The sequence below is a fragment of the Phoenix dactylifera genome, chromosome 11, assembly GCF_051530095.1.
Source record: "Phoenix dactylifera cultivar Ajwa chromosome 11, Ajwa_hap1_PhDact_Kaust_v1.1, whole genome shotgun sequence".
Classification (NCBI taxonomy): Eukaryota; Viridiplantae; Streptophyta; class Magnoliopsida; order Arecales; family Arecaceae; genus Phoenix; species Phoenix dactylifera.
Window position 1 is genome coordinate 29,588,749 of NC_143200.1, and position 22,735 is coordinate 29,611,483.

Genomic DNA, 22,735 nt, shown 5'->3' on the forward strand with positions numbered 1-22,735 from the left:
ACTCTTAAAAGAAAAAAAAGATTTTGAAGAGATCGGAGAGTCGAAAAAGTAAAAGAGGAGCCTTATTTCTTATAAAGAGAATTTTAACTTTTTACAATAGATAAACATTTTCATTAATGTTGTTAATTTAATTAGGTGTAACTATAAAGATGTAAGCATAGGTTTTTTATACTATTGGATGTAAATATAATTTATCCCTAATCTTATGGAGATTTTTATAATTTATTCGAAAAATAAAAATACAGCATTGCTAGATTATTTCTGAAATGACCTCAACAACAAGTTCCTTTGCTTTGCTTAAAAAAAAACACAAGAACTTTCACTAATTAGCCAAAATAACTTGCAATCATGACACGCGAGTGCATGTAGTTTTGCTAATCTGTTTATACTGGTTTCCATGGAGATGGTTAATTCATGATGTCCATGATTTCGTGGGACATGATTAAATTACTGGCACTTGAGTTTTTCTCACATATAGGTTGTGCAATGTATATATGCGCCTATATATTAGAGATACCTATATTTGCCTTGTCTTATACTATTTGAGCTTCCCATGTAAATGTGCATGTACAAATCTTAAACTGCTTGAGTCTTTCTGTTTTGGTTAGAGCCTCTACAAAGAAATCACCGGAAGAGCGGGTCTAAACAAGAAACGAACCTTGGGATGGAATCTCTGCCGTCCCGTCGACCCGGTCTCGAGAACTCTTTCGGACTGGGCTTAAATTCTGATCCGAGTTCCGTGCAAAATATATTCAGCCTTAACTTAGATCCAAGTCTGACCCGAACAGTATCAGACCTGATTTAAGATCCGACTCGAAGACGGCCTGAGCTGATGGGCCTCGGGCAAGTCCGGGCTTATTTCTAGCCCAACTAGCGAAAGACGGGTTTTTTTAAATAAATTAAAAAAAATAATCTATAATATTAGAGGCCAATTGCACTTACCCTAATAGATAGCTGTTTAGCGGCTGTAGCTTACAACAGTATTATTGGTTACGCCATTAGATTTATTTTTATTTAATACTTTTTAACTCATGACTTAATAGAATATTAATCAAATCATTAACTCACCATGTTAGAACAAAAATAAAAAAATAACCAAAATAACCTCAAATAATATAACAGCCATCCAAAAAAAAATGTATATACATATGAATCGCCTCCTTACTTGGAGACATTTTTGATTTCTTACATGGGATACACGAATTTACTGGATGTTAGTATAAATTTTATAAACTACTGAATATAAGTATAGTAAATGTAAGTCTCAAAAAATAAATTTGTAATTTATTTTTTTATTTTTCACAATCTGGCACTCATTTTTACAGCATGATACTTGCATCCTCCTCGCCCGGGGACAGGGATGCAGTCCACTTAACTCAACCAGCCCGACATCAAGACCCAAGAACTTGCCTACCGACGTCTGGCCTGTGGCTCGGCCCCTTGGCGGCCCAGCAATTTGAAAGGTCGCTCTAGTTTACGGCCTCTTTTGTACTCCCATGCCAAGGTGGGCTGGCGTCGATACGCACTCAGTTCTCCGTCGTGCTCTCTTTCTTCCACTCTCGATCTAGGGTTAGGGTCAGGGTTAGGGTTTGCAAATCTCATCAGCTTCCAAAGATCTGTAACAATGGCGGACGAAGCAAACCGCACGGTAATCAAACAATCTCATCCCCCCTACCTCGCTTTTCGTCCCTTTGCTTTTTGGATCTCTTGGAAGCCCCTCTTCTTCTTTTTCCCTTTGATCTCTCTAAAATAATACTTCTTTAGTTAACGTAGATTGTCTCTATAATTGAGTTCTTCTAAGAGAGATTTGCTGGCAGGCGTTCGTTGAGCTACAGGGCCGCATGATAGAGACTACAGGAAAGCTGAAGCAGGTCTGATCCTCTCCAATAATGCTTTCCCTGATGTGGGATTCTTCTCTCGACGTATAAAAGATTTGCCTTTTGAGTAATAATCTGATAGTATGTCGGGATTGGCTAGCTGGGTTTCCTTTTTGCGGATGTTTAGTTCGAAATTCTAAGAACAGGACTAATGTTCACTCTTTTGAGTTAGGGATTTCGGACGGGAATACTGAGGCTTGCTAATACTTTTCCTGTTCTGTTAGTCCGTCTCTTAACATTTTAGCTGCCTGTCCATACATATGCTTCTTATATTTGTTATGATCCATCAGACAGTGTTCTTTGGTGAAACCAAAATTTGGAATCAGAGTGACTGGAAACCGTGGCCTCCCTGGATGGACAGAGATCTGAGTGGGAGTGGAAACTGTAGCCCTCTCTCCAAAACCATGCACTGAGAAATGTCTATCATAACATTCATCATTGTGCCACACTCGAATGACCCAACGACTTTAATGTTGCTCTCTTTTTTGATTGCTTTTGCTGTATTAATAACTAAAGCCTGCTGTATCAATCAGTCATTACCTGTGGTTCATGCTGCAAATAATTGAAACCCATGAGCCTTTCCTACCATCTCTTTGGATAATATTGGAAAACAAGAAGTTTGCCTTTTGAGTTAATCAGTAGATCCTTATTGCTATTAAAATAGGAGCCGTTGAAGTCTACTGATTTGAATTATTAAACTGCCATACAATCTTTATTTAGTCTGCGGGGTTGTAACTCCAAACAGTAGAAGTAAATAATAGCTGAGGCAAGTTTCGAAATGAAGATGTTACTTCTTTTTTTTTTTTGAGTGTACAGATGTTACTTCACTTATCCTCACAGCTTATAGATGTGAGCTGTTTTAGCACCTGCATAACACTGACAGCAATACTGAAACAATTATGATTGAATAACAAGAATTTCAATGTCTAGTATAAATTTTATGAGTGCGTCTCAAGAACAAAAGTTCGATTATTTGGATAAACCGGTTATGTTGATCAAAATCCTGTTTGTTGAGTAGTTGACTTAAAATTTTTTTCTACACTGCATTTTAGTTGGTCATTCCCCAGTGCATTCTTTAGCCATGTCGACAACTTGATCATGCATCTGTCATGAATTTACAGTGGAACTATGATTATATGGGAATAACTGAAATGCTCCTTGTCTCCATTTAAAAGGAAACAAATATTGGAAATATGGATTTATGACACATATGGTGCCTAGCTGAAAATGTACAATTTGAAGATTTACTTTTATGTTTTCCCAGATTAGTTGTGCTGAATGCTTTTTGACTAAATTTGAGGGACAAAGCCCTTGAGACCACATGACTTTTTAGCTTAACCATTGGTTTGGGCAATTTTATTTATAGAAATGGGAATATAAAAACCTACTCTTGAATCAATGTAGATGAAAAGGTTTTCTCTGTAAAATTGAAGCTTGCAAAACTAGTGCTAGGAAGTCAGAGAAAAGAGAAGGCAAAAAAAATTGTGGAATACCAAGGCAGGATAAGAGTTCCTTATGGACGAATTTCTCATGATCTGCTAGTAACTTGAAATCTTTTGAGAGAACTGAGGTCAATCTTCAAACAGTCTTTTCTTTAAATCAATTGCAACACTTCTTTAATTGTTCTCATGTTACTAGCTCGTCATATAGAGTTACCAAGTGCTCGTAATGTTTGAGGTTTTTTCTTTCTTTTTATTTTCCATGTATGGAACAAGAAATAAAAAAGGTGAGAGTATCTGCTAGCAATATTGCTGCCTCTTTCTCGATAAGACTACCATGTGTAAGAACACAGTTGTGGTACAACATTCATGTGAGAAAAATAGGTTCTTTTTGAATTTTTGTAATAGGATATTTCATCTCTCCATGCCTGAAAAAAGAAAATTTCATTCTGGTCATAAACAGCTTCTCCACCTATGATTTCTTTTGTCTTTTCAATACTTATTTATTGATCCTGTCGAAAAGCAAGCAGTTGGATCAGGTTGATTATCTCATATCTGAGGTTCTTCTTTGTAAGCACTAAATGACTAAATGATATGATTGTTGTCAATACATGTAATCTGGAAGCAAAAATTCAAGGGAAAGTTTAGGAAGAAAATGGATTCTTAAGCAAACTACTAAATTGGAGTTGAATCATGTCTGTTTGGGTTTATTTATTCAAGTATAACAAAAGGTAGACTTGCTCCATATTTAGTAACGGTGCATTATGAAAATTCTTTGTTTTTCCATTTCCTCCTCTTCGTTTCTCTTTGATGTGTTACATGGACTCAGGTATGAATGTGGGGTTTGTGCTCAAACCCAAACCCCAATGTCATACCCATAATCATGTTGTTTGTGTGTACTTATTAATAAATTGAAGGGTCTGATAATATAAGTTTATATGTGCTTGCTTTACACTAAAAAAGGTAGTTGATCATCCAGGTCTGTGCAAGTTATTGCATGTAAAATTATCATATTTACATATATATTGTTTAACTGGTGTTTGTTGGGATTGTCGTGTTTTTCACCTTTTAGGTGCAGAATCAGATGCGTGTTAAGGAAGGCGAGAAGAAGCGCGCTTACCTAACACTGGAGGAACTTCGGCAGTTACCAGATGATACAAACACATATAAGTCTATTGGTATGAAAAGAGTATTTAATTCTTACAAAGTGTCTGTTTTGCATCTGCAACTTCTTTTTACACATCTTGCTAGTCTGGTAATACCTTTACTTCCTTTTTTTTTTTTGAGATGTAGCTTGCAAAGCAAAGGTCCCTAAAAGCATCTTTCCATGCACACTTAGAGACCATTTATTCTCTCTATGAATATCAAAACCTCATTATACTTATGATAACCCCCAATCATGGTTGGCATTGGTGGTGCCATTTATGAGTTCCCATTCCTGAGCCATGTGAAGTTGTATCAAGTATATAATGCTGCATATCATTACTATTATTGCTAATTGCTGTATTCAGTGCAAGAGCAACAATAGGAAGATGATGAAACAGTTGTCTGCAGAACATTATGTGAACTTTCTTTTAGGATTTGGAGTGCTATCGAGGGATCCAGTGAGTAGTTATTGTTTCATCAACAAGCATATTGATCTTTAACTTCCTCAACTGCTCTAAGACCTAGCATTTGAATTCAAATCTTCTTTATAATATTATCAACCTTATTGCAAAACCATGGCCTCATTTAAACTACATTTTCTGATAGAAAATTTTTCTCTTAGTGAGAATTCAAGCATTATGAACAACATAAATTTCCCTTCTTAACTGCATGTAAGTGGCCTTCATGGATGAGAGTTCCATCAGACAGCCCTTGTATTAAAGGGGTGAAAAGAAATTGGGTGTCTATGAGAGTATTATCAAATGCTGGGTGGGCATGCACCTCTTCAGTACGATACCGTTTATCCTCCATCTATTACGTATATTGTTGCATTGTTGAGAAGGGGCCTCTTGTTTGATCTGTCTGTTATACAAGTACCAAGCACAAGTACTAAGGATCATGGCCTTTCTATTCCACTGGTCTTTGCAAACTAGTTGATTGATCATCTCATTATGTAGTGCTAATCATTGTCAACAAGTTGGATATGAGCTTCAAAATCAACTTGATTGGTGTCTTCATTAGTATGAACTGTGAAGGCTCTATCCTTTTTCATTACTATGAAGGCTCTATCCTTTTTCATTTAACTGCTACACGATACCTCTTGCTTTATGGCCTTGCTTTGCTAAGGGAACATTATGTTAATGCGATCTTATTCTTGCCCAGGTCCAAGGTCTGGAAGGGAGAAAATTATGCACATCACCCTTGTTTGAACCTTTCAAAGGATTTGATCTTGTTAGGAAACTAAAAACAAGTGAAGACAAATCTGCTGACAACCATTTGAACACTAAACCATTTAGGACTTGATTCAGCTTTTAAAGGACTCGAACATGCGACTGATAAAGGGACTCGAACACATGTGACTGATAAATAAGCACTCTTAATGTATCATCTTTACCTAATTTTTGTAATTTCTTTATGACCTGCTGATATTGGCATTAGAATTTTCTCCTAAAACTTAACCTTGGAACCTTGGTGATTTGTCTAAATATTGTATATAAACTATTTTAGGATGGCTGGCATGAATATTAGTGCATATAATGCTTGGTTTAAATTCAGCATCATATATGAGTAAGTTATTATATGAAGGAAGAATATGTCAAAGTGTTCACACATCCTTGTGTAATGCTCGATAGTTACAGAGGACAGATGAGTCAATGCACGAAGTGTCCATGTACAGTGACCTGCATGTTCGCCCTGGTTAAAATACTGCAGTTACTTACTGGAGGATATGGAATAGAAGTATGAAGTTCCATCACTTTAGTTTGACATTGTTGGCAGGCAATCCATTGATTTCTTTGTCTATATAAATCAATGAAATAGTAGCATAGATAACGTAAGTTTGTTGATACTTACCGCACAACAAAGCTTTCCATTTAGTTTTTGATGATTTTCTTGTTATTTTGCAGGCAAAGCGTGAGTGCTGATGAACCAGAAGCTCTTCTTATCTGGCTAACGTTTTCTCGCTTTGTAATGCAGTCATAAACTGCAAGAATTATCTTAACAGTATTCCTCTGTTTCTTCTAATGATGTCCAGGTTTGTTTTGGAGCCAAAATTGCTCTTGTTGAATGAGCAAGAGCAGAAGTTCAAGGATAGTGAAACAGCTATCTCCTCTTTGCAGGTCTGTTTCTCCCTTTTCTGTCAGTTTTCGTTCCAAGACCAAAAAAGGATGAAAAATATAAGATCTGCTGTTTTTTTTTTTTGTAATCAGACATCCAAGGAGTACTTAGAGAAGCAGTTGGCAGAGGTGGAGAACAACCTGCGAGAATTACTGCAACAAGATCCTGGTCTTGCACGACAGATAATGTCAATGACTGTGATGTAATTCTGTCCGTGCAGAAATTAACTGGATGATTTATGTATCCAACTAGTATTTGTATTCAAAGCTGTTTTTTTTTTATACCAAATTATCCCGAGAGAAATTATTGTTTTGCATTAACATTATACTCTGTTCATGTAAGCAGACCGACTATTTTTTACCTTCTGGAAGAATCTCAAGTTTAATATCATTTTGCTCCCTGTGCTAAAATATAGATCAAAAAATGCAAAGCTGAGGATCTGCTGATTGTCCTTGTTGCATGCATCACCTTTTTTTTAAAAAGTAAAGTAATTGACAGTTATTAATATTAATACATTAAATAGAATATTTTGGGTATGATTAATCTGTCACATCAGCAATTCTTTTTTGATGGCTTGTCATTATTACCATCACGATTATTATATAATAATAATATTAAAGACAATATAATAGTTTAATTATAATTATAATTATATAATATATTACTCTATTATTGTATAATAGTTATAATAACATACTTATTATATTATAATTATAACTTAAAATATACATTCTTATAATTATAATAATATTTATCTACTAAAAAAAATTATTATTAAAAAGAAAAAGAAAACAGAGAGAGCCAAATATATTTTTTATCGTCAGCAATCTTAAAAGAATAAAAATAATTTTTTCCTAACTTTTTTAAAAATAGAAATAATGCTAAACGCAGCCTAGGTTATCAATTATAAAATTTGAAAGTTTGATGATCTAGTTGTACCAAATTAAAACTTCAGAATATAAATAGAAAACTAGCACAAATTTAGATTTTTCAGTATGATAAATCTATATGGACTCTGTCACTCATCAAATGCCGGGGACACATCCATTGCATGACTGATATATGGATTGGTAAATGAACAAAAAAAAAAATAAAAGGGAAAGAAAAGAAAGCAAGCTCCATTGCCATGTGTCACGTGGGCTGGTGCTTTATACCCCAATCAGGCCCATTAGCATACTCCTAGGATGAGTTTCTTGGTTTTGTTGGGTTGCAGATCCCTTTCCTTACTAGATCAGTCTCCCCTTCAAAGTCCATAACTTCTGGAAATCAGAATAACTGATTGGGCGACATAACACGATCTACTATTGATTAGTGAAATTTTTCCCCCTGAAAGCGTTTCGTGGGAATTGGTATGGGCGAAAGTTGCATGTCTGCTCTTGATGAAATCTAAGATGGATGGGCAGCTTATATGTGCGAGATTTACCTTTTCCTGAATCTAGGAAGGGATTTCAATAGATTTTTCTGATGAAGAGATGGTTCGCTGTGGTAGGAGATGTTGAGCCCTTTAGCGAGGACCTCATTAACTTAGCCTACCCACTTTCCAGTGCTGTGAAGCAGAAAATTTCTTCTATAGGTTGTCGGAGATGGGACCTATAGCTATATCTAGATATTATAGAGCTTGTTTGAATGATTGAGTTGAAAATCTTTTCGAATTTATGGTTTGAATTAATATAACCAGCAAATCATAGGATTACAGATTGGGTTAGGTTTATATTCATAAGTATCCAGACATAGTTTTAGAATGGATGGGCTGAATCCCATAGAGAGGAAGAGAAAAAAACCAAATGATATTTGTTTTCTCCCTATGGAATTTGGGTTGGGTTGGCTTACTTTAAAGCTATTTTTGGATACTTATGAATATAGCTCAGCTTATAATTCTATGATTTTACCGATTGTACTGGCCTTATTCATAAATTCAATAGAATGTTCAACCCAATCATCCAAACAAATTTTCACGAAACATCGATTTGGAAGGTACACCCTTTTACCACTTTGGTGGGAAGAGGGCGATTCCATAATAGGGCGTAAGCGCCGCTTCGACCTGTCAATAAACTAAGCAAGAACGAAATGAATGAGCTGCTTCTTTTATGGAGGGGATAAAAGCTAACAGATTCCTTAAAAGAGAAAAGTATAAACGCATTGAAGAAATGAAAATAAAAGAAACACCCAACTATGACAACTGTGAACTGTAAAAGGATATCTTACACTGATTTATCAGTGAAGAGGTGGATCCCCGTGTTCAACAGGCTGACAATCTAATGGGATTTTACTATTATGTTTTTATATTCACCTGAGGAAATAGTGGGATTTAGGTGGTTGCCAATTTTATGCTACCAACATGTACAGTTTAGGTGCTATGAAAAGAAATTATGCAATTCCGTGCGAAGGAGAGATGGGATAAGTTAATACAAGGAGAGGGTATTGGGATTTAGAACAAGGCAGACAAAAATTTTCTAGAAGGAACATAAACAACATTGTCCTAATTGTGGCAACATCACAGAATCACTTCATCAACCACCATAATAAATATCACAGATGTCACTGCTAAGAAATACAGGCTTTGGTTGGAAGAGGAATAAAATTATGGCTGTCCTTAGTTATATGACAGCCATTATTTACCAGACAAGAATGTAATGACAATGTTTATTGCCAAAGGAAAAAGATACAGCCATTAATCTTTCATAGAACATGAGAGAGCTACTGACAACAGATGGAGGAGAAAATGACAAGGTCAGAATCTCTTCTGGTCCCTCCTCTTTACTACGTCCATTTATTTTCCTCCCCAGTTTTAATACTCCGCAGATCAGAAAGTTACATATGCCGGTGATGCTGACATGCATTGGCTATCAGCTATTCAAATGAGCTTCGTCCAAAAAAAAGAGACGCGCATGGGATGCTTCATGCTTGTTGAAAGAGAAAAGGAAGCGGTCAGGCGAAAGAATGAGAAACGCTTGGGAGAGATTACATGAAGTAGGTGGTAGTTACGACTGCAGAGCGTAACCAGGGGTCCATGCTAGAGAGGGATGATTAGAACACAAACCTCGTTATTTTGTTTAGTAATTTATAGCCAGGAAAGAAAGAAATGCAGCCAAAATCACAGTGAGGGTAGTAGGATCGAGTCTAGATCACAGGTATCCAACATCTAATAAATTCATTGGCTGAACCAGCTGGCGGCCCCCTGAAACACTGCAGAGCCTCAAATTTGAAAAGGAAATTATAGCATCAAAAAGGGACAAACTAATGTGATAGAAAGTCTAATAACCATGGAGTGATGATCATGAGCATAATGATAGAAGCATCTAATCTTCGGATACAGGAAGGACTAGCCGAGGTGTAACCAGGAGATAGAACAGCAAAAACGACACAACATTCTACGTCTCCAGCAATTTTGCATGGTCCCCAACTCACCTTTCTATCGTTCTCTTCCATTTTGTAATGTTTGCTTGTCCCGCAGCTATCAGAGCAGCTGACATGATGGGTCAGATGCTTCATTTTCAGCTGACTAAGAAGATTGGAAGGCGTGAACTTGAAAATCTGTGGTGGTAGAGAGAGAGAGAGAGAGAGAGAGAGAGAGAGAGAGAGAGAGAGAGAGATGATGCCTAGTTATAATCGATGGAGTGGGGGCTCAAGAGCAAGGACAGTTGATTAAAACATATCCTCGAATATGATTTTTTTAGACATAACATGTTAATATAATTAAAAGGATTTGAAATAAAGGTCAGGCGATGCACAAACTGAAATAATCATTAGTATGATAAAGGTAACATTCACATTATAGATAGGAAGCAGCTTTTAACTGAAAAGATAACCGTTGCAACCTTGCAAGCAACTGCAATATTAATTACAAATGAGCAACAGCCACCATTATAGAGAACATAGTGCAATTCTAGCTCATCCCAGAACATGACAAGTGGTCATGTTTTTCATCATTATGTTAAGAAATGAAGCAAGAATAAAATCACACACATATAGATGGGAAGGGTATCGGTAAATGGCTTTAATTGAAGTTGTTCTTTTTTTTTGAAAGAAAACTTCAAAGTTAATTTTGTAGGTCTACAACTTAAAAAAAAGGATCGAGGAACAACACATTCCTGGTACGAGATACATTTGTGGCCATACAAAATACATAGTTATATACAATTCTATCAAACTGCGGCACCCCAGACTGAAAAAGAAATTGTCAGAAAAGAGAGAAACAGCTGAAAAAGCAAGCGAAAACATGAACTGGCTAGTTCCTATTCTTTATTGCTTACTTTCCGTATAATTCTAACTTCTTCACTCCATATGCACATACAAGCTAGAATATGTATGCATTCCCTAGGGTTGAATCTGCCCCTTAGACGGTTTCGGTGGTGCAGTTTCCTTCATGGGGATTGCTACCTTCCTTGCTAAGCTTAGATTTTCTTGAGGAAAATGATGATTGCCGGGGAGCTGCTTTAGCTGCTTGTTGATGAGAACCTAACATGTTGAGGTATGTGTACAAGGACATCCCTGCAAGAGCTGTGATAGCTCCACAGATACCTGACATACCTGGATTGGAATCGAAAAGAAGGTACCCTCCAAGAAGGATAACACATATTTTGAACTGTCCAAGAACAACATGAGAAGTTGCAGATGTTGCCCTGTGGCAAATAAGCAAGAGGCAACCTTTTCAGGATCAGGAAATGTTAAACTGCCACTCATGTCAATCAAATAGGTGTTGTCCCAGCTAAAAAATTTCAGCAAGTCTTCCTAATGGGAATAAGCATCTTATAGAAGTATTCCTAGACCAAAAACTCCTCACCCTAGTGCCAACGCCCCTGACCATTGAAGCAAAAAACCAAAGATGGCTGACATGGAAATAGCCGATGTACGGGAAAAGTTCCAATGGAAGAAGAGAACACCAGGGGGATCAAGCCAAGGCATCAACGCAACCAAAAAGAAAAGCGTGACTGGTGTCGTCTTCCACATTAAACTGATGGATGGCTTATCATTAGTCAAGGGTGCATGGATGCTAGCTAAAGGAAGCAATGATATAAATGTAAAGGAGTTCAGTGTCAGAAGACTACATACGCTAAGGCAGTCCAGTTATACTGTTGCTGTAGATTGGACCATAGAATCTTATTAACTGCACTAGGTATAATCCATGCTAATGCTATACACGCACCAAAGAAGTGGAATTCAAGGTCTGTAACTGTTGCAACAGCAACACCGATGGATACTATAGTTAGCGCCATCACCTGCAAGATCCAGAAACATGCATCACAACCAAAGCAATTGAAGTTAACCCTCGTTCATGAAACCATAAATCTTAACATGATGAGTTGTTACCTTCTGGTAAGAAACTGTCTTCCTAAAACGCATAAACTCGGCTAGAACAATTGTAGGAGTAACAGCAATCTTAGCCATCTGATAGAATCCCACACTGAAGAGCAAACAGTTTAAGCCTCAGTCACTGAAATAAAATTTCATAAAGCTTAGCCAGAAATGCTTTACATTACCTATTATACTTCAAGCTAACATTAGCAAGGCCATGACAATGCCCAGGGCTAGCAGAGAAGAAAATGGGGTTGTCTTGGCAGGAGGTGGGGCTGGAAGAAGTGAGAAGGCATTCAAGACAGCCATTAAACCCCAGCTCAAGATGTAGTGAATAAAGGTGAGAAAGATTGGATAACTGAAGCCCACTCTCCCAAGAACCTGAAGACAGAATCAAAACGGTAGAGTTCCCATTTTTGAACGACCAAGCATAAGACATAAAAACTGACAGACAGTAGAGGAAAGCCCACCAATTTCTTCATCATAATTATACCAACAGAAACCAGGAAATTGAAAGACAAGGCAACTGTTGGAGCACAAATTCGTTGCTGCAAACGCTTAGCACCCTCATATGTGCGTAGCTCACTAAGAAGGGAAGCACAAAGATGCTCAAGAGCTCTACCTGATTTTACAGAGAAAAACAGGAAATTCTTTGAGTGATAGAATTAAAAGAAAAAGAAAAAGAGGGAAAAATTACACTTTTAAGCCTTCTAATATTTTCCTCAACAGGCCAGTCTGACGTGTAGTCACATAATAATCAATGCTGTACCAGTGAAACAAAGCAAACAATAATCTAACACTAAATGCTTGCAAGTGGAGGTATAGTAATGTTAGACTCTATAAAAATTGAAGTAAATCCTCTATGCATGAGTGGTTTAAGTTCTAACATTTTGAAGGATTTTAGCCGACTACTATGTCTTATGTTATTACAACCAACCCTTTTTCGTCGCAAATTCTCAAAAATAGAAAAAGAAACAGACAATGAGGAGCAGACATGAACATCTAATCCCTCTACCTTCTAGAGTTAAAATCGTTTCCCTGATAAATCTCAATTCAAGTAAAAAGCAAAAAAATACTCACACTAAGTAGCTACAGCTTGATCCATCAGAAAAGAAATGCACCAATAAATCCACTGATTATGAACAGTATGAACTAAAATAGAACTCTACTTTGTTCCCCGTGTTCACTTCAATCAAAACGACGTAAGATTTCATACATTTAACCGGAAAAAAAAGAAGCTCTTTTTTTCTCTTTCCGAAGCCAGAAAAGCTTCCTGATTCCAATTACTTTTAACGAAAGCAACGATTCCCCTTCCCTTGCAAATTCTTTAGTCTTGAAGAGTGCGAAATAGACGATAGGCACCAACAACGAAGCAACAAAACCCTTCGTTTCTCTCAAGTGAAAAAATCTTGCCTTTATAGAATTCTTCTCTACATAAACGGTAACATGAACAGAGCCTTATCATAGTCCATCAAAACGTAGCCGATAAATTGGATCAAACGGATAATAGTCATCAACCAAAGGTCCAAAATGATATATATATTTTTTTAAAAAAAACGAAGAATGCTAAATGCGGCAGATGAAACTAACTAAAGAGTGGAAGGCATCCAATTTGCCCCAAATCACGAACTCGGAAGAATCTAAAGACGAAGAAAAGAGCCTAGAACCCATGGAAACAGCCAGTTTTTTTTTTTCTTTTTGATCGTTGTTCTTGGAGAGAGTGAGAAGGGGAGGGGGGAGAGACCTCTTTCACCGGCGTCGCTGTCCTTGCGCTTGAGGAACTTCCTTGCATCCTTCCTCAGAAAGAAGCTCATCACCTTCCGGCCGCAGAGCATCCTCCCGAAACCTCCTTCAAAAAACTCTCCACACTGAACTGAGCCAAAGTGCCGAGGAGAGGCCATGAAACAATCGATGGAGAAAAGGCAAAAGAGCAGAGAGCGCGAAGGGAGTTGAGCAGAGGTGAGAGAGTAGGGAAGAGAGAGAGAGAGAGAGAGTGGGCCAGCAACGGACCACACGCGGGGAGGTGATCAGTGGGTGGGAGTAGGGGAAGGTGACCACACCGCGGCGAACTGGGTGCGCGACAGGGCTGGAGAGAATGAGCCCTCCCTCCGCCGACGGGAGCGGAGGACGCGTGGAGGGGAGGGTTGGTTACCGTTGCTCTGAACGGTCCAATGCGTGGAGCGCCGGGAGAGATAGAAATCGAATCCCCTAATGAATCATCAAATATGTATGCAACGGCACAGCTCTTAGAGCACCACGGGGATCAGCAAGGACCGGGTGCGGGGGACCACGACGGAACGGGGGCAGTTTTCTGGGACGAGCGAAGTGAAAGGCGACGGTGACTGGATGTTCTGACCTTCGGTTACCCAGGCTCGGCCTCATGGTGACAGCAGTCCAAGGCGAGAGAGGCCTATACGCGTAGATTTTAAGCTATTGTAGACATCACCAATCCAAGATTATTTTAGACCAGGGAAGAAGATTTGACATAAGAGTGCATTACTCGAAGCATGTTTCATGGAGCCGAAAATGGACCACAAACGACATGATGGTTCATTTTCGGGTATGCCAAACACCCATACCACCACCTCACCTCACAAAGGTTGCAGAATGTCCTTAAAATACAGGCCGCACCATCTCAACCACACATTCGTTGGCATCATCTGTCTCCCAGAGGGTGCCAATGCGAGGTTTGCTGGCATCTGTGCACAGCCATGTTAACATCCTGCTACAGTCAAACTAGAAATTATCCCTACAAGTGAAAGAGTACCTGCTCTAGGTACATCAAAAATGAAGAAATATTTTAAATAGAATGGTCAAACTTACCATGGCGAAGTGGATGTTTCTCACCATACGAGCGGGCACCAAAAATAAACTAATGCAACTCCAAGGAAAAATTCTTATTATGAAATTCCAGAGTCGATCGTTGATATAAATGAGTAGGTCCTCCAATTTCTGTACGTCCCTTCAACATAATGGCTATTTGGTCAGCCATGCGTTTGCTGACACATTGTTTCAAAAATAAAGCTGCAGCACACCACATAAAATCCGGTTCCCGAATACATGTACTACAAAGCAAAGCTATATGAAACACAAATGCTGGCCCTAATGATACTGCCACTAGCCCATAAGCATACAGGGGCAGCATAGCTGGGGAAAAATTATCAAATGCGAAAACTGGCAAGAACTTAATAATAGCAATGCAGTACGAGGATGAATAAATTGACAAAAGATATTCGACCGACAAGAGTTTCAGCTAACTGCCTCCCTTCTGTTTGAGAGTGATCTTGTCTCCCAAACTGAGGGCAATTCCTTGCGTCTTGCTTCTTATTCTAATGTAGCCGCTGAGCTTCCCATCGGCTTGCTTCTCAACGCTGACATTCACCAAAGCATCCTCCCCAAAGACACTCTTCGCATACAGATTAGCTGCAAGAAAGCCACATTCCCCATCCAATGCAGAACTGCATACAATAGCATTGAAAACACAAACAAGATTATTATAAGATTCCATAAAACCATACCTATAAGGACAAACACCAACTAATACATCGCATCATATTGATTCCATTTTCTATTATATACGTCTGCAACATGTTAATGTGTTGAGTACTTACGGTGGAGTGAGACACTTCATGTTTGTTGACTTGATGATATGATTCAAAAATTCCTTCTCATCTTGAATTACGGTGTTCACTGCCACCTGAAACGCAACCAGAAAATACCACTCTCTTATAATTCAATCACATGAACAAAATATGTTTGACAGCGCAACTAAAAGGCTCTCAAAGAGACGGGACACTGGCTATAGAGCAAAATATAGTTCGCATAAAACAAATGGAGATTGGAGGCAAATGATGAACTGTCAGCTAGGAGAAATGAGTTTCCTCGCTGTTCTTTGTTTACATAATGTGACTGTAGTTGTCTTGAATGAGGAAACAAAAATATAAAACAAACTCAGGTCATGATAAAAGTATGCAAAAAAGGCTCTCATGTGCATTGACAAACAAATAAAATAAACATGCACACATACAGAGGTACGTAGGTACATACACAAATACAATGTGCTCATTTAAAATTGGAAAAACAGCCTCCATAACAATTGGTTTAGATATTATATTACTAAGATACCGAAGGTGAGGATTTTCCTGCATAAGAAACAGAGAAAAATATAGGATGCCATAATCTAAAACTGGCAAAGTTTCCCTTGCTTAGAGTCAAAATATTAAGGAATTAGAATAGAATGCAAACAAAGGCGAAAAGAAATGAACAGACAGCAAAGGATTTTCCGCACAAAGGTTACTCAGCTCCCATACCCCTTTGCACGAAGTCCACTATTTTTTGTCACCTATAAGAGTTGAATGAGATCTGTCATTTCGTCCAACATGTCCCTTCAAATTTCAAGGGTAAATGCGCATATGCAGCCCACGTCAAATATCAACTATGCATTTAATCTCCATAACATTTTGGAAGATGGATAATCCTAAGCATGTTTAACTTGTTAGTAAACATAAACTGTAACAGCAAAATACATTCAAAAAATGATATTAGGAGCTACTTGTGTCAAATCAAAACAAAGTCCATATATACAAGAAAAGGTTCTTAATACATTTGAAAATACTGAATAATGTTAAATATATATTACTATCACATAATATATGTGATCATATTAAAGCCCTGCATTGCATCACATAATTTCCAGATCACACAGAAATAGTCTGATATAAGTTAGCATCCATATGAAACAAAATGGAAAAGACGGATAACATACCTTGTTTTCCCACTCGAATTCCGCCCACATATTTCTAAATGCCACATCAGCACAGGTGGAAGGAGATATGTAGTCCATGATGTCAATGTGAATGTCATTAAGGACAACAACGGTTCGCTCAAGTACATTTGAAGTCTCATAAACAATGTTACCAAATATAACTCCTGTTTCTGTTGATGAGACCTTAATATTGGCTCGAATTTGCTTGCTTGACTCTGGTGCTAGCGTATAGTTCTGCGGGCGGTCTACAAGTTTGAGGTCTCCCATGGTTGCCAGTTCCAAACACAAGTTCTGAAGTGTCTCCTTTGTACGGTTGATGACTGTAACATCAAGAACAATGTCATAATGATGGACTGTCACATATGCTTCAGCATACACAGGATCACTAAATCCTGTGAGTTGAAGAATACGATTCAATTTATTTGCATCATCTCCATCCTTCATAAACTCTCCAGTTGCACGTTTTAAATCATCTTGAACTTCATCCTCTAACTCAAGCTGGCTCATACCCTGTAAACAGAAGGTGCCAAAAACACAAATTATAAGAAGAAATCCGTCACAGTGCAGTGATTCCAGTAGATGAATAAAAGCATCAAAGTGGCACAAATGAAGTCTTAAAATGGGAAAATTAACATTTTCTACCATCATTTAAAATAAAAAGAATCTTACAGTACTTTTTTCTTTTTTTTTCTTTTTGTTTTTTGGGGAGAGAGAGAAAGGGAGGGAGACCCACCCATATTATAATTATTTAAGTTCAGATTTTTATGGATGCAGCATCCAAGAATCTTACAGTACAAATTAATAGGTCAGCTACCATATTAGAAATTTTGAAATAAAGAAAAAGATTCATGGATGGGTATTAAACTTTCCTCATCACCTTCTAGAGCATTAGCATCATAGATTTACCTCAAAACAAGCAGATAAAAAGGGAAACTTTCAAGTACAATGTAAAATGTCAAAGTGATCCCAAATCAACTTCAAACTAAGAAGCAAGACCACTTATCTTATTGCAGTTTGCTCTTGATTATCTTTTTTATCTAATTAATATGGACTATCAGACAAGCCAAAATAGTGTTCTTCCAGATACAAAAGACAAATTCGGTTGATGAGTTATTATCATTTCCCCACATGCAACTTTCAACATGTATCACATTGTTACCCATACAATTACATCTCCTGCAGGAAATGGGAGGTCAACAGACTATATTTTATATTGTTTCTGATGACCTCTTGGGCCACACCTGGTGAATATTTACAATACCCAGTGCAATCTCAGTGTAGAAACCATGTCTTTTCTCTCACTGAAATCCTTCCATCAAAAAACAATGATGATAGGGCCAAGATATCAAACACTTCGCAGAAATGATTAGAATCCACGATTACTTATCTAAGGTAAAAGACGTAATTCATTGTCAGACAACCTTCATGATAAATGGAGAATCATGTGTAGAACAGTATTACGCTGTAAATATAACAAGCACTGCGAAGCTTCACAGAGGATTAACTGACTCAATCACCCAATCCAGCACTAGATCACTACAATCTCATTCATGTATCCTGCAAATTGTTGTCTAGCACCCTCTAGTATCTTAACCCTCTAGTGTCAAACATGTACTAGCATTGAAGTGGTTCTCACTCCAACACCTCATGATGGTCTAGTAGGCGACTCACCAACCAAGTGATTTTCGGTGGGAATTGACCAGCCTTTCACTAAGTTGTCAAAGATGATACCTCTAAGACTAAAACTAGCACTTGTAAAACTATTTCCACTTTAGATATTCCGATTGCTTCCTTTCACTGCCATGGAAAAGGATAGTGGCTTTCAGGTAGTTTTAGTTTTTAATAGAATAGATATGTAGTAGCGGCCAAGATAAAACTGGTACTTTTAAAATTTTAAAAATGGAGAACATTGATCTTATACAAAATCACCCCATGATCCTCAAGACCAAATACTTGAAAAAATATTCTATTTATTTTCTTTTGCTACCTAGAAGAAACTGAAAAATTATAGCATATAGAAGAAAAATAAAATATCAGATGTCAAGTTGAAAGGCATAAATGATCTTAGCTAAATTCTATATGGCTTTATATTTTGATGAATCCAGAAATGTTTCTTTTATAGGCTGATCATAGCACAATGGGTTAATAACTGGTAAATTCTTCATGGATTATACATAGTTTTAAAATTAATGTATACATAAAAAGAGAAAAGCTATGATGCTCAGAGAACCAAATCCATTTAATGTTGTTCTTGAATCCTGTTCTTTGGATTTAAAGAGTCTAGCACCCCGTACTGGTTGACACCAGATCTTGTACACTATTATAGCAAAATAGCCTGCTTAAATCTTTCACATCCTTAAACATACATGTTCAGTACATTATGTAAGGAACAAGAATCTCCTTCCCTGCAACTGCTAGAACTAAGACCTCCTATTACAGTTTGATTGTGCTTTTAAGTTGAGTGAAATATTCTGTTTTCAATTGGGCGAATGTGAAAACCCAAATGCAATTCCTTTGACCAAATTACTGTACATTTCACATTAAGAGATTAGTTCTTCCCTTCATGATATCTAATAAATATGCCAATCTCATTTTATCCTAACAAAGACCATAATTAATCTATTTTTAACATGGACCTCAAACAATAAAATCTTCTTAGAGGCCAACCCTCTCCTAACTCTGCAACGTATAGCAATTCAATGCAGATCCTAGAAACAAATTTAAAGAGAAAATAAAGCTTGCCAGCTTCAGGTTACAGTGAAATATGGCTGCATGGTCCAAATTTAAGATGTCAAATGCTAAATAACTCCAAAAAATGTTCTTATTCTCACATTTCTATTAAAAAGAAACCTTGTTTTTTGAGAAGAACAACTCCAGAAACTTGTTCCATGAAACAAATTAAGAGAACTCTGGTTTTAAGATGTTTTTTACCATTATTGTTTAGGACTCTTCCGCATGGTGCTAGAAAAAAACCCAAGTTTGCATGTTCATGTTGCTTTCTTTTTTTCCCATAAGTTCACTATCTACTCAAAAATAAACAAATTAGAAGGTTCTTGCTGTCATATCGAACTTTCTGCATTAGAACATATCTATTCCACTTTTCTTAGTTATGCTTTTAAGTTTTGTACAATTTTCAAAGTTTCCCTCAAATAATTGCCAGTTGTATGTCTTGGAAATGATAAATCAATCAATAATAAGAGATGTAACAATGCAAGTGCATATCATATGTGATTATGAAATGCGAAGAGTTGATATTCCAATACCTTTCTACTCTTCAAATGGTAGAAATCAATAAGATCATCAGGCTGTGCATGAGATATTTGGGCCTTTGCTTTAATCTCCTCTGTTTCTCGGAACTGCTTCTCTGCAAGCATCTTTGCAAAACTCTGGCGGCATGATAGCAACCAAATCTTCCGAACCTCATCACCAGTATTGCACAGCAGTCTTATGCAGAGCACGATTCTGTCATAAGAATCATCATCAATCGGGTGGGGTAGAAATGAAGACTGCCCCAACTGCAGCATGGAGACCATGATCAACAAGGCACTGGCGCAAGCTTTGTTGGCCTCAGCCTTTGATGGCTGAACCTCCTCCAATCTCAAAACAAGTTTAGTCAAAGTGCAAGCCACAACTGCCCCTAAGAAGAAGTCACCTGAAAGAATTAAGGACCTCAAATTTCCAGTTGAAGACATGGAGCCAGGAACAATTGTGGGGGCAGAAAGAGCAGTCTCAGAAGCAGCACTTTGTGTGGCATACGTCCCATCCGCCAGAATCATGGGCCTTCTCGAAGAAACAGTAACAGAGGAGTTCACCTGCTGCGGCCGCTTTGAAGCATCAGTCGGCTCCCCCTCCTCAGTGGTAGTGTAGAATGGGAGATCTCCAAGGCACTGCTTAATCATTGCGATCCCACTCTCCACTTCAGACAATGAGAGGCAGTATTCCCCGATGATCCAAAGGGCACACGAGCAGACACGTGCAGCCCTAATCTGGTAGAAAGTGTCGAGCAGCCTCGTGATAATAGAAACTCTGAGCTTTGGGTTGGTTTCAATTATCTCCCGCACAAAGAGGACCACATCCATGGCAGATGCAACATTGGTGTCTCCAAGGAAATCCATCAGGAGATGGACAACAGTGCTCGCAACCTCCGGGAACTTGATCGCACACGTGTGGATGGCTTGCACCAACATCTGCCTATACTCTCCATTCTTCTCAAGCTCTCCACTTTGGGTCTTGACGACCTCCTTCTTGAGGGTGAGCACCACCTCGTCAATGTTCCTCGGGGTAATCAGCTCCAATGCAATGTCCAAGGTCTTACGACGGATATCAAGATTCGGACTTGATAAGGCTCTGAGAACATCCATGATGACCTCCACCATGATGTCCTTGTGGGAGGACTTGAGCTCGTTGAGCCGGTCGAGGACAATAAGCTTCACATTGTTGTCGCTCTGAGAGGAGAGGAGCTGGCAGTAGGTGTTGGCGGCGGCCCGGATGGCAGTGGGGGCGGATGAGAGGGAGACAAGTATCCCAGCAGACTCATAGATGACCGCGGTAGAGGGGGAGTTCAAAAGGGAGATGATGATCTTGATGTACTTCCCCTTCTCGGCTCGGTTAGAGCGGCAGACCTTGCGGATGAGGTCAAGGGCGGCCATCTGAAGGAGGTCACCCCACACAGGGACCTGATCAGCGTGGGAGAGGAGGTAGCTAACAGCACGGTCCTGGGCGCAGGTGGCCAGCATGAGGAAGGCGTTGCGCCGGGCAGACAGGTCCTGCTCGGAGGAGAGAACCTTCTCGACCAGCTCGGGGGCATCCGGGAGGAGCTGCTCGCCCTGGGGGAGACGGTAGATGGCGCAGATGGCGAGGAGGGCGTGGCGGCGGATGAAAGGGTGGCGGTGCTCGAGGTTGGTGAGGACGGAGGGGATCAAGGGCTCCAAGATCTCGGACTCGGAGAGGCGGCAGAGGAAGCGGAGGGTGACGCCGCGGATGTACTCGTTGGGGTGCTGGAGGTTGTTGCGGAGGTTCTGGCAGATGAGGATCATCTCCGGGAGGACGCGGCCACGGGCGTCGGTCTTGTCGATGATCTCCAGGTAGAGCAAGAGGAGCTTCTGGATGGTGTGGTCCTCGGAGGGGAGGACGTAGCGGACGATAGTGATGAAGAGCTGGGGAAGGGTCTCGCCGTTAAGGAGGAGCATGACGGCCTTCTTCATGGCGTCAATCTTGGCCGGGGCATCGTTGCCCTCCATGGCCTCCTTGATCTCGTTGGCCAAGGCCGGGGAGCCCTTGTCGAAGTGGATCAGAAGCGTGCAAGATTTCTCCATCGCTTCTGCTAACCTTAACCCTAGATAGCACTGCCGCTGCAGATTCTAACCCTAACCCTCGAGGAGGACCAACGAGGACCCAGATCTGAATTAGATCGCTTCGGATCTCCGGAGAATTATGGGGGGAAAGATCAAAATCCTAGAAGATCTAACAATTTGGTTAGAATAGATATGAAGTAATTGGGGTTACCTTGAAGGAGGTGGAGATAGGATTGGAGATCTGGAACTTGAGGACGATTTCGAGCACGGATCAGAGGCGCGGCGCCGGAGATCGGATTTAGCCTGGAGGGGGTATCCTATGGGGATTGAGGGGAATTTAGAGGGGATTGGGTTTTCTCTTCCAGGAATCGCAGGAAACGGGAAGGAGGAGAGGAACCCAACAGATGGCGGGGGAGAGGAAGAAGCAGCGGGGAAGAATGCCTTCAGATCTTGGTTTATTGTCTCCAGTAGTACTGTCGAGTGTTGGTGGCTGGAATCCAGTCGAGACTGGGCCACCTCCCGAACCTGGTCATCCGAGGGCTAGAGTTGGTTTCCAGATCGCGCATGCATCCGGCCCATGGATGTGGCAGTTTATGACCCGATTGTCCAATCTGACATGTAATCAGCTCGTTTTTAATTGATTCGGATTTGATATAAATAGTTCTAAGTTATAAATTTATCGATCTGACCTAGCCCTATATTACTGCTGAAATCCGGTCCTATTGCTAGACACCGTATTGACGAGGTTGCTAACTAGGTCGGTGAGAATTTTGTTGTGATTGGCAAGGTCGCCTGAACTCGTCG

At 39.2% G+C, this 22,735-nt stretch overlaps 2 protein-coding genes and 1 pseudogene across 5 annotated transcripts; 1 reads left to right on the top strand and 2 right to left on the bottom strand.

The window, feature by feature from the left end:
* Positions 1–1,475: 1,475 nt before the first annotated feature.
* PFD1 (PREFOLDIN 1) lies at positions 1,476–6,967 on the top strand. The gene is made up of 5 exons (XM_088707804.2): positions 1,476–1,648; positions 1,818–1,871; positions 4,389–4,525; positions 6,495–6,579; positions 6,670–6,967. The coding sequence occupies exons 1-5, from the start codon at positions 1,625–1,627 to the stop codon at positions 6,781–6,783; spliced, it is 414 nt and encodes a 137-aa protein (XP_088563930.2). The 5' UTR covers positions 1,476–1,624; the 3' UTR covers positions 6,784–6,967.
* Positions 6,968–11,060: 4,093 nt separating this feature from the next.
* LOC103714094 (nucleotide-sugar uncharacterized transporter 2-like) lies at positions 11,061–14,649 on the bottom strand (annotated as a pseudogene). The gene is made up of 6 exons (XR_016397878.1): positions 13,617–14,649; positions 12,343–12,494; positions 12,058–12,253; positions 11,888–11,981; positions 11,630–11,796; positions 11,061–11,531 (listed from the first exon to the last, which is right to left on the bottom strand). The product of XR_016397878.1 is annotated as a nucleotide-sugar uncharacterized transporter 2-like (transcript).
* Positions 14,650–14,795: 146 nt separating this feature from the next.
* On the bottom strand, positions 14,796–22,553 carry LOC103714093 (coatomer subunit beta-1). 3 transcript variants are annotated; one of them, XM_017844499.5, is made up of 5 exons: positions 22,143–22,492; positions 19,901–22,058; positions 16,638–17,147; positions 15,484–15,569; positions 14,796–15,330 (listed from the first exon to the last, which is right to left on the bottom strand). In XM_017844499.5, exons 2-5 carry the CDS (start codon positions 21,950–21,952, stop codon positions 15,126–15,128), a joined length of 2,853 nt encoding a protein of 950 aa, XP_017699988.4. In that variant the 5' UTR covers positions 21,953–22,058; positions 22,143–22,492; the 3' UTR covers positions 14,796–15,125. The 3 variants fall into 3 exon arrangements, with proteins under 3 accessions (XP_017699988.4, XP_026663079.4, XP_088563928.2); XM_026807278.4 differs by having other exon boundaries at positions 19,901–22,003; positions 22,143–22,429; XM_088707802.2 differs by having other exon boundaries at positions 19,901–22,553.
* Positions 22,554–22,735: the final 182 nt, after the last annotated feature.

Excerpts from the sequence above, each read along its gene's own strand:
- PFD1 (XM_088707804.2), top strand. The coding sequence starts at position 1,625 with ATGGCGGACGAAGCAAACCGCACG. Across the intron at positions 1,872-4,388 it reads CTACAGGAAAGCTGAAGCAG|GTGCAGAATCAGATGCGTGT; the intron begins GTCTGATCCTCT and ends TTCACCTTTTAG. Across the intron at positions 4,526-6,494 it reads GTATTTAATTCTTACAAAGT|GTTTGTTTTGGAGCCAAAAT; the intron begins GTCTGTTTTGCA and ends AATGATGTCCAG.
- LOC103714093 (XM_088707802.2), bottom strand. The coding sequence starts at position 21,952 with ATGGAGAAATCTTGCACGCTTCTGATCCACTTCGACAAGGGCTCCCCG. Across the intron at positions 17,148-19,900 it reads ACCATTTGAAGAGTAGAAAG|GGTATGAGCCAGCTTGAGTT; the intron begins GTATTGGAATAT and ends TTCTGTTTACAG. Across the intron at positions 15,331-15,483 it reads ATGAAGTGTCTCACTCCACC|TTCTGCATTGGATGGGGAAT; the intron begins GTAAGTACTCAA and ends TATTGTATGCAG.